The sequence below is a fragment of the Aedes albopictus genome, chromosome 2 (genome assembly GCF_035046485.1).
Source record: "Aedes albopictus strain Foshan chromosome 2, AalbF5, whole genome shotgun sequence".
NCBI lineage: Eukaryota > Metazoa > Arthropoda > Insecta > Diptera > Culicidae > Aedes > Aedes albopictus.
Genome location: NC_085137.1, coordinates 182,147,226 through 182,165,050, shown reverse-complemented (window position 1 = coordinate 182,165,050; position 17,825 = coordinate 182,147,226). Strand labels below are relative to the sequence as shown.

At 40.9% G+C, this 17,825-nt stretch overlaps 1 protein-coding gene across 1 annotated transcript in view; it reads left to right on the top strand.

The window, feature by feature from the left end:
- Positions 1-17,231, top strand: part of LOC109409271 (histone acetyltransferase KAT7) — a 386,484-nt gene extending 369,253 nt beyond the window's left edge. The window contains exon 9 of the mRNA XM_062850827.1: positions 15,346-17,231. Within this exon, the coding sequence (XP_062706811.1) occupies positions 15,346-15,465 (120 nt within the window). The 3' untranslated portion in view covers positions 15,466-17,231. The remainder of the gene's footprint in view (positions 1-15,345) is intronic.
- Positions 17,232-17,825: the final 594 nt, after the last annotated feature.

Below are 17,825 nucleotides of genomic sequence, written 5' to 3'. Positions count from 1 at the left end.
TGTTATTCGTAATGGGGATTTTTACGGGTAATAAGCCACCCGCCGGAGGGCCATCGTGCCATTTCTGTTTAGCGTCCAAATAACACTGAGACGGTGACGTTGATGGGGTCACCACCTTGGATTTAGCTGCGCGTGATGCAGCATTTCCTACTCAGCCGCTGCATGCCAGGACAGACGCTGTTTGAGCCGCACCTCCCCGGTGGACAGACGCGCGGGACGTATCTCCTCAATCTAGCTGAAGTCAGAAGGACAACATTGCCCAGGCTGCACTACCAGCTTAGCACACAACGCTTAGCTGGTGAACTTTGTCATCGTTGAAGCATGAGGTAGGAACTTGTTAAGACCAGAGCTATGTTGGACGATCCAGGCTGTTGACTCTCAACTATTTTGCAGCTCAATGAAGTAAAGAAACAAAATTATTACGGCTTAATTTTGTTCCTTAGTACTAGAACAGGGTAGATGTACAAAATTTGATCAGATTCAGAAATGCGCTGTAAATCTGCATCATTAAATTCTGTCATTTAATTGTTGAAAGGCTGAAATCCTGTCCAAAACTGATAAAATGTCTGTTTCGGACATCGCTACTTTTAATGCAAAAAACAAAGTGATAAATAAGTATGCTTTCACATTTTCGCTTCTCAATATAGATTGAGATGTTTAATTTCACGTTTACAAATCGCTTACAGATTTACTAATTCTATTTGTATATATTTTCCTCAGCTGATTAAAAGTGATGCACTTACTCTTACATGATAAATGCCACTATACATTTATCAAACAACTAAAAAATGCATCCAAACCACACTGAAATCCCCAATAAAGTTGTACCCATGATTACTTAAAAACTTTCGCCGAAGCGTTCAATTTTTCAGATGCCGGTGCATCTGGGCAATTTTGACCGCACCCTACAATTACAGTACGCAACGCATGCGAATGCGGGTACTCTCACGTCCGCACCCCAAAAGAACAACCAGTTAACAGCAGCGCAGTGCATCACACAGCTTGCACACTTCAGTAGCGTGAAAAATGAAGCGTGCAAATTTCCCAAAATGCACTCTCGCATTACACCGCCGCGATCTTCAGTTTGCTGGTTGATCGTTCGACCGCGTGCGCTCATACACCCAGCTTTTTCTGCGAGCCTTTCCAAGCCGGGCAATAAAAGTGTGACTGAATGATGATAAATTTAATCGATTTTTCAGCACCAAATTGAATCATTAAGTACCGGGGTCCCGGGAAAGCAGAGCTCACTTACCACCTCGGGGGGTGCCATTCAACGGGCTCTGGCTGGAGTTGCTCAGTGTTATTGTTGCACGATTATTGCTGCCGGGGCGCGCGCGTAGCACATGACCACAAGAGTGCAAAAAGTGCATGCAATTCGCACATTGAAGACGTGATCGAATGAGATGTAAGGTGGCCGCGCGCTGGTGAAATGTGTAAAAAGTTGCTTGTACAAGATTACCTAGCTATTTTGTTTAATGTGCCTCTAAGTGATATTTTTTTCGGTAATTTGTGCTCGTAATTGCACACTTTAATGGGAATTTCGGCAAAGCATAAACTTTTGATGATGTAGAGAGGGCCAACAAATTTTGAGTAACAGGTGCATATTTTTGCATAGGTCGTTTCGAACATTTTTTTATTTAATGTAGTGCATTCGATTAAACTGCAAAATTGTGCTTAAAGCCTGTATCTGCAATTGACGACCTTGGTGGTCTAGCAGTTATCGTATCTGATTCGTATGCACCGTGGATTCCTGACCCGCTCCATTCGTTTTTCTCTGTATCTTTCTCGTTATTTTCCTCTTATTCTTTACACATAGGTTAGAAAACTACATCATTGTATTCGCCTATTCTCGTCATATCGGACGAAAAATAGCAAATAATTATAGATATTCTTACTTGCCTCTGCCAATGGCTCATCAGTTGGAAGCCAAACGATGTAGACTATCAATAACCAGCACTGGGAATTGAAAAAAATACGCGTAATTTTACGTTTCAATCCCACTCCACTTACGAGTTGAAATTTTTCTGCAAGAACTAACTCGATCATTATTGGTCGGTGCTTAGTTAGACGGGAATTGTATAAAAAATATACAACTCATTTATTATATTCAGAGCCATTGCTGATACCACAAGCTGGTCGAAAAAGCCGCTTCTTCACCTTATGAAATCATCTACTTTTGCTGCATCATCTGAAGATATCACCCTACCCCTCAAGTGCTGGATTGAAATCCAGCAGGACATCACAGCAGAGGAAGATCCAGGGGTTCATGGCGACGAAGTCTCTGGTAAGGGGGGGCACCCTGGGCTATCCAGCTCAGGTGGTATGTCCCACTCAGGCCCCGACGACCTTTCAGGTCTAACATCAACTGCGCAAGTTTCACAGCATGGACGCCAACAAAGTCCCGCCGATCATCGGGGCGCCGCCCAACCGGAAGCCATTCGGGGACCGGCATGGGCGGGCCGACTCCGGTATCGACCGGGTGAAAGAAAGGAAAACCAACACAAAACCGCCAAGGGCACAGGGGGGCATCCCCGAAGGGGAGTCCGGGGAGTAAGCCCCACCCTACCTCCACCGCCAGGAACGGAAGCACGGGATGACGCAGGAAAACAGATAGCAAACTCCAGGAAGCTTCCTACTGAAGTCCTAATAAAGGGATTCGAGCAGCCGCTTAGGATGGAGGGCGTTGTAGTAACAAAGCCACAATGAAACTCTTTTGGAGTAACCATGAAACCGAGTTATCCATAAAATGTGGTCGCAACCAATTAAAAAGACACTACACCGTCTTCAGCCAAAGGCTGCACAGACTGAACATTACATACACGAGACAACGGACAACACACTGAACACCCAGTGGCCCAATGGAGAATTTTCCGTTCGACGAAAAGTTTTCCCCGACTGGAGCGGGAATCGAACCCGCACTCCGAGGCTTACGAAACGCCTAGACGACTGACGTCGCTAACCGCACGGCCACGAAGCCCACCCCAGTACAGTTTCTCTAATTTGTTGAACAGGGACGCCTGAATACCTGAGTGTCGCGGACTGACTCAATATGCTCTCTCAGCGGGAGCCAAACATTGAAGATTGAGGTTATGTTGAACCTTTTTGAACCTGTGTGATTGATTGAAGAGTATTGTTATCTAGGTACTGCGGATGTAATCCAAAGTGTTGTCACGATATCTCCATTTGCCGCTGTCAAGCCGTTGGAAAGCGAGAAGAAGGATAAACATTGGTTTGAGCCTTTTTCAGCTAATTTTTCAACAACTATCCATCAAAATTTCCATCGCGAATGGAAAATAATAAACTTTTACACTTCAACCTCGATTTACGTCCACTGTTGGCTTAGCGAGAACAAATCCTGCCAACAAGGTCATAAGCAAATTTACTTTTTTTATATTTTTTTACATTTCTAGCAATCATGAAGATGCTTTAAAAAATATAAGAGTGTTAAGTTTGCTCATCATCTTGGTGTTAGATTTTTTTCGCTCAGCCAATAGTGGACGTAAAAAAAGGACGAGGTGTAACACGAGAACAACATTGGAATAATGGTGGATTGATCATGTTTACCATTTCCGAACAGCGTCGCGACGGCGTGTTTGACAACCGCGCTGAGAGAGGTGGTTGCAAGAAAATTGAACGCTCGTGCGTGTTTACAAGCTGTGTGCCGGGAGTTTGTAGGTGTGTGTTAGCTAGCTTGAAAAATAAAACCGCTTCTATTCGCACCACTCAGCTGAATACGCAAAGTTTACGAAGAAGCACTTAAAAGTGCAAAGAAGGTCAAATGGAGACTCCTCATCTGACACATGCCAATCAGTCAACTCATGACAAATTCTGCTCATGCAGAGTTGGGTTAGGTGCAATTCTATGTTAAGTTATTCATGAACTGTACTACCTAAGCATTCCATCAAACTGAAGCATCTTAAATTAATGCTTGAGCTACTTCAGCAGATGATATAATCATCGTAGTAATACTGCCAAAATATCAGCGAAAAGTTGCTGAATACATGAGCTCCTTGCTTGAAGGCATCCATATACTAGCTAGGTTCAAAAAATCGTTTTTGCTCCACACCGCTTATTCGATTTGTAAACAGATTCTAAGCTTTCTCCCAAAAATTGAGCTGATTTGGTTGAAAACTGAGAGTGTACAAGCCCTTCAAAGTTTGTATGGGAATTGGTTTGTTTAGTAAATAAAATACTGCTATTTTCTATATCCATTTCAAAAGAGCTTATTTTTCTGAGTATAACGTGATTTTATTGAGTTCCAATACCTTTGTTTTGATGATTAAATTAACAAAACAATTTTAATTTCCGTGGATAGAATGACAGTTCAATCGATTAAATGACAGTTCGACCCGAACAAAAAATTTTCCCCATACAAACTTTAAATGCATTTTAAAAATACTTCCCGGACTCCATAAATTATGAAATTTTGGATTTCGACTAATTTTTGGGCGGAGATTCGAATTATGAAATAATCCGGATACCCCTAAAGAACCCAATTACAATGGGAAAACGAGGTTTTTCATTCAATTCACCGTAGCATTTCCCCAAGTACACTAAAGTGTTAGTTGATCCTTGATACTCCTAGGCTACTCTATCAGCTACAACTTTGCCGAAGACCACATTCAAATCGGACGCTTCATAATTTAGTTATTGATTTTTATCCAGAATAAAAATCTTTGATCATGATGGTTGCACTATTTGATGGGCATCACTGCAATTTGCCTTGAAACATAGTAGCCATGATTTTTGTGTGCTATCTTTGGCGCCATGTGCAACAATGTTGCCTGCTGGAAAGCTGAGCGATCACTGTTAAAGTTTCACCAGTTGGATAAAAATCGACAATCTAATAAATGAGACGTCCGATTTGAATGTGGTCTTCGGCAAAGTTGAAGCTAATAGAGTAGCCTATGAGTATCAAGGGTCAACTAACACTCATGGCCACTTGGGGAAATGTTACGGTCAATTGAATGAAAAACGTCGTTTTCCCATTGTAATTCCCATACAAACTTTGAAGGGCTTGTGCACTTTCAATTTTCAACCAATTCAGCTCAATTTTTGGGAGAAGACATAGAATCTGCTTATGAATCGAATAAGCGGTGTGGAGCAAAAACGATTTTTTGAACCACGCTAATATACATACATACTGTTAACGTTATTCTAAAATATAGCATGCTCGAGGCACGACACTCCAACTGGAGCTCTGACCCTCAAACCGTCTGCGACTTTTTCGCCGATAAATTTGGAAGCGTTTTTTCTAATGAAGCAATTACTCCCCGACAAGTCGAAGCTGCAGTCGAAGATGTGCCCTTTCTCGGCGAGTCTTTTACACACATCGAGGTTGATGAATCAATGATCATGCGGGCCATGAACCAACTCAAAGCTGCTTGCACCGTGGGGCCCGATGGGATCCCGCCCATTTTGCTGAAACAGTGTGCCGTTAGCATGGTCGTTCCTCTCCAACGCATCTTTGGGTTGTCGCTAATCAGCGGCAAGTTTCCTACCTTATGGAAATCTGCATTTTTGTTCACTGTTCATAAAAAAGGGGATAAAATGTGCGTCGAGAACTACCGTGGTATTTCCGCCCTGAGCTCAGTTGCTAAACTGTTTGAACTTGTGGTTTTTGAGCCGATCTTTAGCCATTGTCGTCACTACATCGATGAAAACCAACATGGGTTTATGCCAAAGCGATCTACTACAACCAATCTGCTGTCGTTTACGTCGTATATAATTGATGGCTTCTGTAAAGCTAAACAAACTGATGCGCTTTATTTGGACCTCTCGGCCGCTTTCGATAGCATAAATCATGAAATTGCGATTGCCAAATTAGCAAAACTAGGCTTCGGTGGTAGATTTGTTAGTTGGCTGCGTTCGTATCTCATCGGCCGCCAGCTCACCGTAAGAATTGGAGATGTAACTTCACGTATTTTTGATGCTCCTTCTGGGATTCCCCATGGTAGCCACCTTGGTCCCCTGATCTTTCTTATATACTTCAATGATGTTAATATGAATTTGAAGGTTCGCCTGCCGATGCCCGCTTTCTCCAGCAACAGCTAATCAATTTTGCAGAGTGGTGCGCTACAAACCGGATGAAAGTAAACCCCAACAAGTGTGCCGTTATAACTTTCTCGAAGAAAAAGGATTCTTTGCAGTTCAATTACGATCTCTTCGGCACTTCCATTGAAAGGACTAATTGCATTAAGGATCTAGGCGTGCAGCTGGATAGTGAGTTGTCTTTTCAGCAGCACATATCGTATGCTGTCGGAAAGGCGTCCAGAAACCTCGGCTTCCTGTTCCGGGTCGGGAAAGAATTCACCGACATCTATTGCCTGAAGCAGTTGTATTGCTCTCTGGTGCGCTCAACTTTAGAGTATTGTTCGCCGGTGTGGAATCCTTACTACTGTAACGGAGTGGATAGGATTAAAGCTGTACAACGAAGGTTCATCCGTTTCGCTCTCCGACGCCTTCCATGGAGAGACCCGTTTTGTCTACCCAGTTACGAGAGTCGTTGTCAACTCATCCATTTGGACAGTTTAGTGATTCGTCGGAATGTGGCCCGAGCTCTGTTCATCTCAGATGTGTTAACATCAAGGATCGATTGCCCGGTTTTGCTGACCAATATCCAACTGCATGTGCAAAGCAGAGCTCTACGAAACCACCGGTTTTTGGAAATTTCTGTCCGTCGCACGAACTATGCCGCTTACGGGTCCCTTGGTGGCCTTCTTAGACTTTTTAATAGGGTTGCTGACGGTTTCGACTTTCACCTGTCAAGGGCAGTACTTAGTAATAATTTTAAATTGATTTTATGTAGATCCAATATCATTAGGGCATAAGTTTGTCTGTTGATAGTAAAAACAAATAAACAAATAAACAAATAATCTATACAGAAGTTACCCTATGAAAATGAACTTTTTGAAGTAGAGCCACTTGGGCTACATACGCTTTTAATGCTGAAAATTAATCTGAGATTTACTACCCGTAGCCACTACCCAAACTAGACAGGATTAAAGGGTGATACGGTCAAAATTTCGTCACACAGTTTGTTTCATAAGTTGAGACTGCGTACACCAAAACAGCTGATTTTTGGACCAGTAACGGTACATTATATGGAGCTTATACCATAAAATTTTCATCAAAATCGGTTTAGTATTTGCGGAGATATTGTGAATCCTGAAAACTGCAATTTTTAAATTTTGTACATAGAGGATTAAAAAATAAGAACACATTTTTACTCTTTTATTTATAGAGCCAGAAATACTGAACCAATTTCAATGAACATTTTTCTGTATGTAAAGTATACATATCAAAATGTTGTGTAAAAATTTCATTCAATTTGATCCAGCCGTTACAACGTTATATTTGTTTAGGTGGTCAAATTTTGTCAAGTCAAGTCAACCCAGGTAACCACTAAGCATTTAAATAAGCCGTACAGCAGTCCGTATTATGCATTTGAGATGCTTGCTGCCCTACATAAGCAGTTCGAATGCATAACTGCCTTGAAATAGCATAAGCTGTGCTGCTCAAAAGCTTTAGGCTGTTAATTAGCATTTTGACTGCTTGAGATGTTTCCGTTCGGAAGCAATCAGAATGCTTCCCAACTGCTCTTTAAATGCTAAGAGCAAAGAGGATGGGAGATATGTTATGCATTTCACACCGCATGTTGTCTCTCTTTCACATGACCTATGCTTCTGTTTACAAACTTGTGCATCTGATTTGCTTCTTCGTTTTTTCCTCACCAACCCAAGAGCTCAGAAGCAAACATTGCGGCAGCTGGGTTTGATGGAACTTGGCCATAAAAAAAATGACTAATTATGATTTCGTCGGAAAATGTGCGCTGATGCTGCATAGGGTGATGGTTTGGCGGATCCTAGGGCGGATCATAAGATTGTTCGAAAGAGGAAGAGAAAATCATATGCTGCAGATCGAAAAACAAATGAAAATGCTCTACACACAACGGAATATCTTTTTGAAAACAAGTTTGGGGTGTTCGAACTGAAGCTGTTCTCGTAGCATTCTTTATATTGGGTAACTCTCGCTGAGACCGTCCCACTATTTACACCATACTGGAAAAACTTGTAATTAGAAGGCACGAAATGTTGCTAATTGGCAAATTGAGAGATGAAATTTGTGAAAAAAATCGCGTTCTGGTGGGATTCGAACCCACGACTCCGTATTCGCTAGACCGGCGCTTTAACCAACTAAGCCACAGAACAGGTAATGGTTCTGCGGAATAGAAAGCCAAACTGACTCCGAAGCCGCACCATGAACACTCCTATTTCACAAACTCATCTCTCTTTTCGGCTTAGATGCCAATCCACAACACAATCCTGTTTGTGCCCACTACCTACAAGTGCGAGCGAGTTATTTATATGAAGCCGAGACTTACTCTCGCACTCCGCATACCTAGCCACCAGGCAGTTTGTTTTGCTGGTGTCTAATTAGTATGCGTCGAGAGCTCCACGCTAACTCACACCGACACAGCGGCTGTGTTGGTCGCTCTCAAATCGACCCTCTTTACATGCCGCACATTTTGTGTGTTGCATGGGCCTTACACATTCCTGTGTTGGGGGGGTGAAGGTTCCACCATGTGTGCAAAACACACATTCTGTGGAACGCCTGGAATATGGAATCCGCTTCCATACTTGTTTTTGTTTTGGGAAGTTGAAAAAACAAATGCAATTTTCATGATTTTCAGAGATTTTTTCCATCGAATAGCTGAAGCAGTTGGAAATGCGTCAAAAACATTTCCATTTCCATCTGCTTTCCAGCTCTTCGATGGAAAAAATCCCGAAAATCCACCTCATGTTTACATATGCCAAACTGTTTGGCCGCGGCTCGGGAGACGTTTGACTGTTCCGTTTCCACCGAGCCGCACAAAAATGAGTATGAGGCCGGGAACACATGGAATGTGTGTGGCGCGCACACATTTTAAACACATTCGGTCATTTGTGCATGTGTTGCAGCGCTCTGTGCGTTGCCAGCACAGCCGATGAGCGAGAAAAAAATAGCGTGTCGGCACGGTCGGACGCTCGGACGACCGAACTGCGCCAAGTGACGCAAGCAAGGGTACAATGATACATGTTGCCCATTTTACTGGCATTTTACCAGGTTAGCTGGTATGTCTGAGCTAACCTTGTAAAATGCCAGTAAAATGGGCAACATGTATCATTGTACCCTTGCTTGCGTCACTTGGCGCAGTTCGGTCGTCCGAGCGTCCGACCGTGCCGAGCTCTCGACGCATACTAATTAGACACCAGCAAAACAAACTGCCTGGTGGCTAGGTATGCGGAGTGCGAGAGTAAGTCTCGGCTTCATATAAATAACTCGCTCGCACTTGTAGGTAGTGGGCACAAACAGGAGTGTGTTGTGGATTGGCATCTAAGCCGAAAAGAGAGATGAGTTTGTGAAATAGGAGTGTTCATGGTGCGGCTTCGGAGTCAGTTTGGCTTTCTATTCCGCAGAACCATTACCTGTTCTGTGGCTTAGTTGGTTAAAGCGCCGGTCTAGCGAATACGGAGTCGTGGGTTCGAATCCCACCAGAACGCGATTTTTTTCACAAATTTCATCTCTCAATTTGCCAATTAGCAACATTTCGTGCCTTCTAATTACAAGTTTTTCCAGTATGTTTCAGACATACCAGCTAACCTGGTAAAATGCCAGTAAAATGGGCAACATGTATCATTTACACCATGTCTTCAAAAATGTTTAATGTGGCGATTTTCTGAAAGTCCTCCCCAAAAAAGTAAGGAAAATGCATTTGGTTGATTAAATTGGTGGACCCCCTGTTAGTTAGAGCCACAAGCATTTTGGCGAACCCCTCGATTTTTGTCAATTGTTGGTTCATTTAAACCGTTATAACTCGAAAGTTTCGCCAGAAACCACTTAAAAACTATAGGTTGTTGAAAAGAGAGAAGATAGGGCTACTATTTACAGTTATAAAAAGTTGGGTCGGCCATATTGATTTTGGCCGCCATCTTGGATTTTTATACCAAAACTGTTTTTTCACCATGTTGGCAACCACCGATTTTCATTTTCATTGCGTCAATCGAAAGCGGGGACAATTTTACACAATATATCAAAAATTTAGAGATGTATCTTTTTCCTATCAAAAGTTATTTGCACTTTTGTGAATCATGCCACTTTTGCGCACTGGGCCAGGTGCCGATTGTTTACATAAATGCAGCGTTATTTCACAGTGTTTACAAACATTTATTCTAAATCTGAATCCACTAATGAAAAGTTGAAAGTTTCAGCTTTTCAAAACACCAAAAAAGTTTAAAAAGCAATGCCCACAGTTAAAAAGGAGAACGATCCTCCGATTTGCCCTAATTTTGCTGCAGGTGCGTTTGTGCATACAAGCAGGCGCCAACTTTGATGCTGTTGCGTGTCATTGCCGGTGCGCATGGAAATGTATGGAGAAAACGTGTTATGATTTACAAAAGTGCAGATAACTTTTGATAGGAAAAAGATACATCTCTAAATTTTCGATATGTTGTGTAAAAATGCCCCAGCTTTCGATTGACGCAAGAAATTTGAAAATCGGTGGTTGCCAACATGGTGAAAAAAATGTTTTGGTACATAAATTCAAGATGGCGGCCTAAATCAATATGGCCGACCAAACTTTTTATAACAGCAAAGAGTACCTCTATCTTTTCTCTTTCCAACAACCTATAGTTTTAAAGTGGTTTCTGGCGAAACTTTCGAGTTATAACGGTTTAAATGAGCCAACAATTGACCAAAATCGAGGGGTTCGCCAAAATGCTTGTGGCTCTAACTAACGGGGGGTCCACCAATTTGATTAATCAAATGCATTTTCCTTACTTTTTTGGGGAGGACTTTTAGAAAATCGCCACCTTAAACATTTTTGAAGACATGGTGTAAATAGTGGGACGGTGTAAGCGAGACTTACCCATTGGGGATAAATTCAACGCACGACATCGGCACAGCTGTAGCATCGTGGAGCAGTAGCAACAGGTTGAGAAGTATCTTCGGATCCTAAGTTCGAATCCATATCACTACTAAAACAAGCAAAAAGTACCACCTATCACCAGCTGGAGAGTGGAAGGACGAGGAAGCGGGGAAGCGGGCTCAGAGACCGCGAAGCAGACGTAAATCTATTTTTGTTTTGTTTTGTTCGACGAGGCGTTACTACCGTTACGCTTCTTTGACATTTTGTCTCGACGTTCCTGAAGCGGTAGCACTTAGACAGCCCGTTATTTTGCCAAAACCTGCTGTGGAGTAGCACTAAAGGCGTATATACGGCTAATTAGCATTAAACACCTTGTCGTAAAGGCAACTATAATGCTGAAGGAGTGCTATTTTAAATGCTTACTGGTTAGTTGGGAAATTTTGGTCACACAATTTTTTTCATAACCTTAGACTGCGTACACCAAAACAGCTGATTTTTGGATCAGTAATGGTACATTATATGTAGCTTGTACCATAAAATTTTCATCAAAATCGGTCTAGTATTTGCGAAGATATGGTTGAACCCTGAGATCTGCAATTTTAAAATTTTGTGCAAAGAGGATTCACAAATAAGAACACATTTGTACTGTTTTATTTATAGAGCCAGAGATACTTAACCGATTTCAGTGAAAATTTTTCTGTATGTGAAGTATGCATATCAAAATGTTGTGTGAAGATTTCATTCAATTTGATCCAGCCGTTACAAAGTTATATTTGCTTAAGTGGCACCCGGTCAGTTTTTTTCATATTCAAACTGTTACAACTTTAAAAGTATTCATACAAAAAAAATGGCTCAAAATTTTACTAAGAACATATTTTCATAATAGTATTAAACTGTAAAATTTTGATAAAAATCGGAGCAGTATTGGTAGTTCTATAATCAAAATTGTGCTTTACTGACCTTAAATTTCCGAAAATTTACTATGGAGCGCCTTTGTACAAAATTTTAAAAAGGTAGGTCGATGGTTTTATCTATATATCATCCAATACCTAATCGATTTGATGAAAATTTTATGGTGTAAGCTACATATAATGCAGCATTACTGGTCCAAAAATCAGCTGTTTTGGTGTACGCAGTCTAAAGTTATGAAAAAAAAAATGTGTGACTAAATTTTGACCGTATCACCCTTTATACTCTTTACAATCACAGTACAAAAAGGAAACATCAACGACAAACCAAGTCGGTGTGAATTGAAGAACGCCAATGGCGTAGACGCATTAATTGAACCCATATAGGTACATAGTAATGTAAGTTAATTGACTACATTGGAATAATCCCGCCCTTATTTAGCCTCAAATTTGAGACTTAAGAAGGGCAACTGATTACCTCGGAGAAACGCAAGGTCCACTGCACCATTGCTCCGGATAGCGCAGTAAGGACGTAATACTGTGGAGGACTTCCTAATTCTCCACAGGCTCCGTTTGTGGTGAGGTTTTTAGTAGACCCCCCTAACCATTCATTCCTTGGCACGGCATATAAAGCATAAAGTCGCATAACGGATTAGAGCATTAGCGGATTCTTACCACTGGATCAGGCGGTCCGTAGTTTTATTCTTAGCCAATTGAGACAACCGCTACCGACACTACACAGCTATCTAGGCTGATCGGGAAAAGAAGTTAACATTGATGGTCAACTTCCAAACGAGCCCAAACAGCCCCCATTGTGGTAGGAAATCGAGCTTACTTTGGACTCCACAGAACTTTACGATCGAAAAAAGTTCGCCGCAATGCGAAGTTAACTATTTACAAAACGCTGATTAGACCGATAGTCCTCTATGGGCACGAAACATGGACCCTACGTGCAGAAGACCAACGCGCCCTTGGAGTTTTCGAACCGAAGGTATTGCTTACCATCTACGGCGGAGTGCAGATGAAAGACGGGACTTGGAGAAGGCGAATGAACCACGAGCTGCATCAGCTGCTGAGAGAACTAATATTGTCCATACCGCGAAAATCGGGAGGCTACGGTAGGTGGGTCACGTCATCAGGATGTCGGAAAGCACCCCGACTAAAATGGTTCTCGGGAGTCATCTGACTGGTTCAAGAAGACGTGGTGCACAGCGAGCTAGATGAGTCGATCAGGTGGAGGACGATCTGCGGACCCTTCGTAAAGTACGGTTGTCCCCGTTTCTTCCCTCATTTAATTCAAAAACGATTGTCAATCATGTTATTCATAAGTGGATAACCTGATTGCCTTTAATTTTTGGATAATCTTCTAACCCATTAGTCTGCACAGTGGGCCTGGCCATTTTAATATTTGTGTCAAATCTTTGATTTGCTGCAAATATTAATGCTGACAAGAAAATATCAAAAGAAATTTTGATATTTCCAGGATGCTTTTCAATACTGGCTGTGCAAGCACTATAATAGAATAGAATAGAGATCATTTGAACAGAGCGACTCACATCCGTATGAATAACTCAGCCGAAGGCACCAACTTCAAATTTTAAACCATGGTTAAGATGTAAGGGAAACAAATTTACCTAACAAACTAGACTCATGAATCGTGGCCATATGTAATCTTTGTAGCAATGTTTCCACCACCTAGCGAGAGAGTTTATTGTTCACTATGTACGAAGTGTGTAATTGCTGAACAATTTCTGTATGCGAAAATATTGTATAATTCTTAAGCTATTCACTTGAAAAATGCTGTCCTATTAATAGGACGCTGGGCGTATATGGGTCAATAAATCCTACATTAGATAGACATTTTATTCCAGGAATATTTTTGAAGATTGTTGGGTATCGGGATGCTTCGTTGGCATAGTCCCCTCGTTCGGCCTATCTTAACAATAACCAAAAACTCAAACAAACACATAGAACTGGAGATCGGCAAAGCTATGCGCCAAACAACTGTAACATTTCGTTTCAATTTTAGCACTTTGGAGCATCAAAATTGAATGAAAATGTCACTTTGTTTAGCTTTTGTAGACGCCATGATTCTTCGGCTTAGTGGGTAGTCTATACACATGATCATAAATGGCATGATTCTGGAACATTTCGAATTGACTTTTCGATATCTGAACATTTTTTGCGACGCTATTTTGAACTCATATATTTGTATTCAACGAAAAATAACTATTTTACAAATTAAATGTGGGCCGAATATTGAGGACATTTTTTTCATTATATACCCAAATCTTGGCCCATCAGTAAAGTGACGTCAACAATATTGTTTGCGAATGAATCAGAAAGAACGAACAGGAAAAAAGATTTTGTGTGCGGTGACTGTGAAAATATAATACAATAATGGAGTTGCGTTGTTTTCGTTACTCAATTAAGAAAAAAATTTAGTTTAAGTGATTTATTTATAGTTATGAGAAAATTTGGCTCCAAAAATGTAATTTGAAAGCAAGATTGGTGAACAAACAGTGATAATACTTTTGCAGACATATGAGAGTTCTAAGTGATTCTAACGCTTGGAAAGCAATAGGTCAAAGTTGTATCCACTAATAGGCCATTTTTTGTACCGTAGACCAACATTGTATATCATCGCATGGAATCTTTGCAACGGAATGAAATAAGTTCTTGAATATTTACGCTAATTTACTTCCAATTGGACAACCATGCACTGCCTAGAGTGCGTGATAAGGTGAACACATCATTTCTAGTGCTATTAATTTACGAGTTATGGTCAAAATTGTCAAGGCGGCTGGCATATTAGGCCAAGGAATGGTACACATACCCTATAAAACCTAGATCATACAAAGACTACGTGGGTAATATCTATGAAACAACTTGTTGAAAAATTGAGTTTTGCAATGAGACAAACATAAAATATTCTACACACCAATTTACATGCGTACAAAAGAAAGTATGGAAACTGCTGAGTTGCAATTCAGTTAGTTAAAAGATGTACTTCAGAATTGCTGTGCCGAACAACGTACACATTTTCCACAATTTTCAACTTGTCAAATTTATGATTCCTTGTTTCCATGCCGAAACTTGTACACCTTTCGGGCGTCAGTTCAATTATCATCACCTCCCGGAGCAGTTAGTGTGTAGACACTTGCAAAATTGAACTGCAAGTGGTTCTGGTTTGAAATGAAGTAAATTAGACTCCGTGCTAATTCGTGCCGAGCAGACCGTAACTTTTTATTTAGAATAAAACCAGTTGAATTCAACCGTTGAAGACTCTCTCGAAAGCTTACAACGAAGAAATTTTCTATACCATACCGCTGCTGGCTGGGTCGATGATTGACAGGTTAAATACCCAGTCTGCTCCGGCGGAGTCACGTCAGAAAGGTGCACATTGAGATAATCCGCCGGACTTTCCATATTCATTTGTTGAACTGCGAAACATCAGATCTTGTCATTTCTTCCAACTCCGGACCGACTGATGTCTCAACTCTTTCTTCTTTTTCCTTGCTTTCGTTCCAGGACGTTCTCGAGGAGTACGAGGAGCGGGTCAAGCGACGTGGTAACATGCCCAAGATCGATCGCAGCTGCCTAAAGTGGACGCCGTTCGTTGCACCGACCCCGTCCAGCCCGAGCTCCTAGCGCCAGTCGTACCACCACCATCATCTTCACCATCACCATTTGCATCCGCAGAACCATCCCTACCATTACTACTATCAGTCGCATCCGTCGTACAACAATCATGGCTATCATTACAACAATCACCACCATCATAACAACAATAACAATAACAGTTATGGTGCCAACTATAACTATATGGCGGCGAGTGCCCTGCAGTGAGTACATCTGGATGGGGATGGGAGCGAATTTTAACGAGAGTTTTATCAAGTGGGAATGTGCATGTGAAATTATCTGACATAGAATTAGGAACGCGCAATTGTGAATAAGCTTAACAGTAATGATAGATGTCTAATATTTAATGCATTTCGTATTAGTCTGTACAAATTAGGAACTGAAGTGATGTTCATCTAATAGAAATAAGCCTAGGAAATAAGCTGTGTATTGTGTAGTGTAAAAGATCTATATTTTTTTTGCTATAGGTTATGTTACCATATCTGTCTACATTTTTTATTGAAAAAATAATGGTACTCTGAAAGTTTATACATGCTCTGCTCAGACTGTTGCATGAGGACACCGATTAAAATATTCACCTTGTAGATATGGACAATGATATTTTGAAACTTTCTTATTCCTATGTCCAACAAGGTAGTTGTTTTTTCAAACAAAAAAAAAATGATTTGTTAACGTTTTTGAACTAGGAAAATAGACATTAATTTAGCTCAACTCGATCTTTTCGTGGTAAAAAAACATCCTTCCTTGCTTCATAATAGGACCAAAAATGATATCTTTGTTATTTTCTAAATAATTTTTCAATATTTTTATATGAAACCAACCGCTTCCAGTTTTTGAGCTTCAAATTCTGGCTGGTAGGGTATGTGTCCCATCAGTAATCTCACTCTCCCATATTCATCCTATTCGAAAACAAGCGATAATGAAGTGCTCACTTCTAACAAAAAATACAAAAATATGAAACAAAACAAACAAAGCTTCAATTCTTTGTTTTTCGTAGGATGGAAATGGGAGTCTCATGCCTAATAAGGGAACCAATACCCTATCATTTTTTTTTTAATTTGCGTAATAACGTACCGTTGATGGGGGTGAGAATGGGTTAACAAAGTATAATGCCACCACGTTCATTGTTTAATAACTTTCGTTTCTTTGCATGTAAAAGTCCTTTGATCATTGGAATGTGATCTTTAAACAAATGATGAAAAAATATTTGCAGTTTGTCAATTTTCCTCAAAACCACAACTGTGTGAAAATTTTTCCCATTCTTACCCCTTATCAATTTTAGAACAATTATGCCAGGATTTTCGTTTTTGACAGAAAGTTTGAGGTAAAATTGCACCACTACTTCTAAATATTATGATTGTGATCTTTTTAAGAGCTAAATTAATTTAGTTCAGCTAGAAAGTGTTCAATTTAATTGTTTTAGACAGACACTGAGAACATAATCTTAAAAATAGTATGATCGTAGACAGATAGAAAATTAGTATAATTTATGTGATAGTATTTAATAACTGATAAGCATAGAAATTAGTAAAGTGTATTAAAATGATGTTCAAGAAAATACCTTAACGTATACATGTGCAAGATATCTTCCAATCTTCGTGGAAACACACCATAGGATAATTCGCACTCTGACTAAACTGTAAATCTCTTAATATGCTTACGGTATCGGCCAAACCACTTTCCACAATCAGATCAAGCGTTGATTCTCAACGACAAAACCCCACAGACAAGCGGAAACCTTTTCAAAAATAAACGATCCGTCATTTAAAATTCAATTGATTCACAATTACTCGGAAAGAAAACTCCCCAACAAAGACGGACGATCCAGCACCCGCCAGGCAACCAGTCTCAACATTCGTCATTCCACTAACAGCACTATAATGGCTGGATGTGTCGGCGGATGGGGCGACCCACCCCCACTTAACTGACGACAACCTTGTTTCGACTATTGACTGACTGGTGGCGGCGGCGCGGCACCAGAGTCGAGACAATATAATGTCGTCCTTGGATGATTCGAGAAAGACCGGGGGAAAATCTAAAACATAAGAAAACCAAACGCCCTTCCAAAATCCGACCAAATTCGAAAGACGCAAAGCAGACTGTCTGAGACGACTTGGTGGCGGGCGTGGCACATGTTCGGCGGGCGGGGTGGTGGTTGTGGTGGCGTCAAGTGCAATCCTTGTCGAAGCATCAAACATCAATTTTCGCAGGTTTTTCAACGCCGCCACCGAGCTTGAACTCCCGGTTCAATCCCACAGCACGAAATGTCGGTGGAGATGGAAACAACGAATTTGATTAGAGGGATGATGATGCAGGCAGAGGGTAAGTACATGCAACAGGAATGAAACGCAACTTTGGGGGGATTTTTG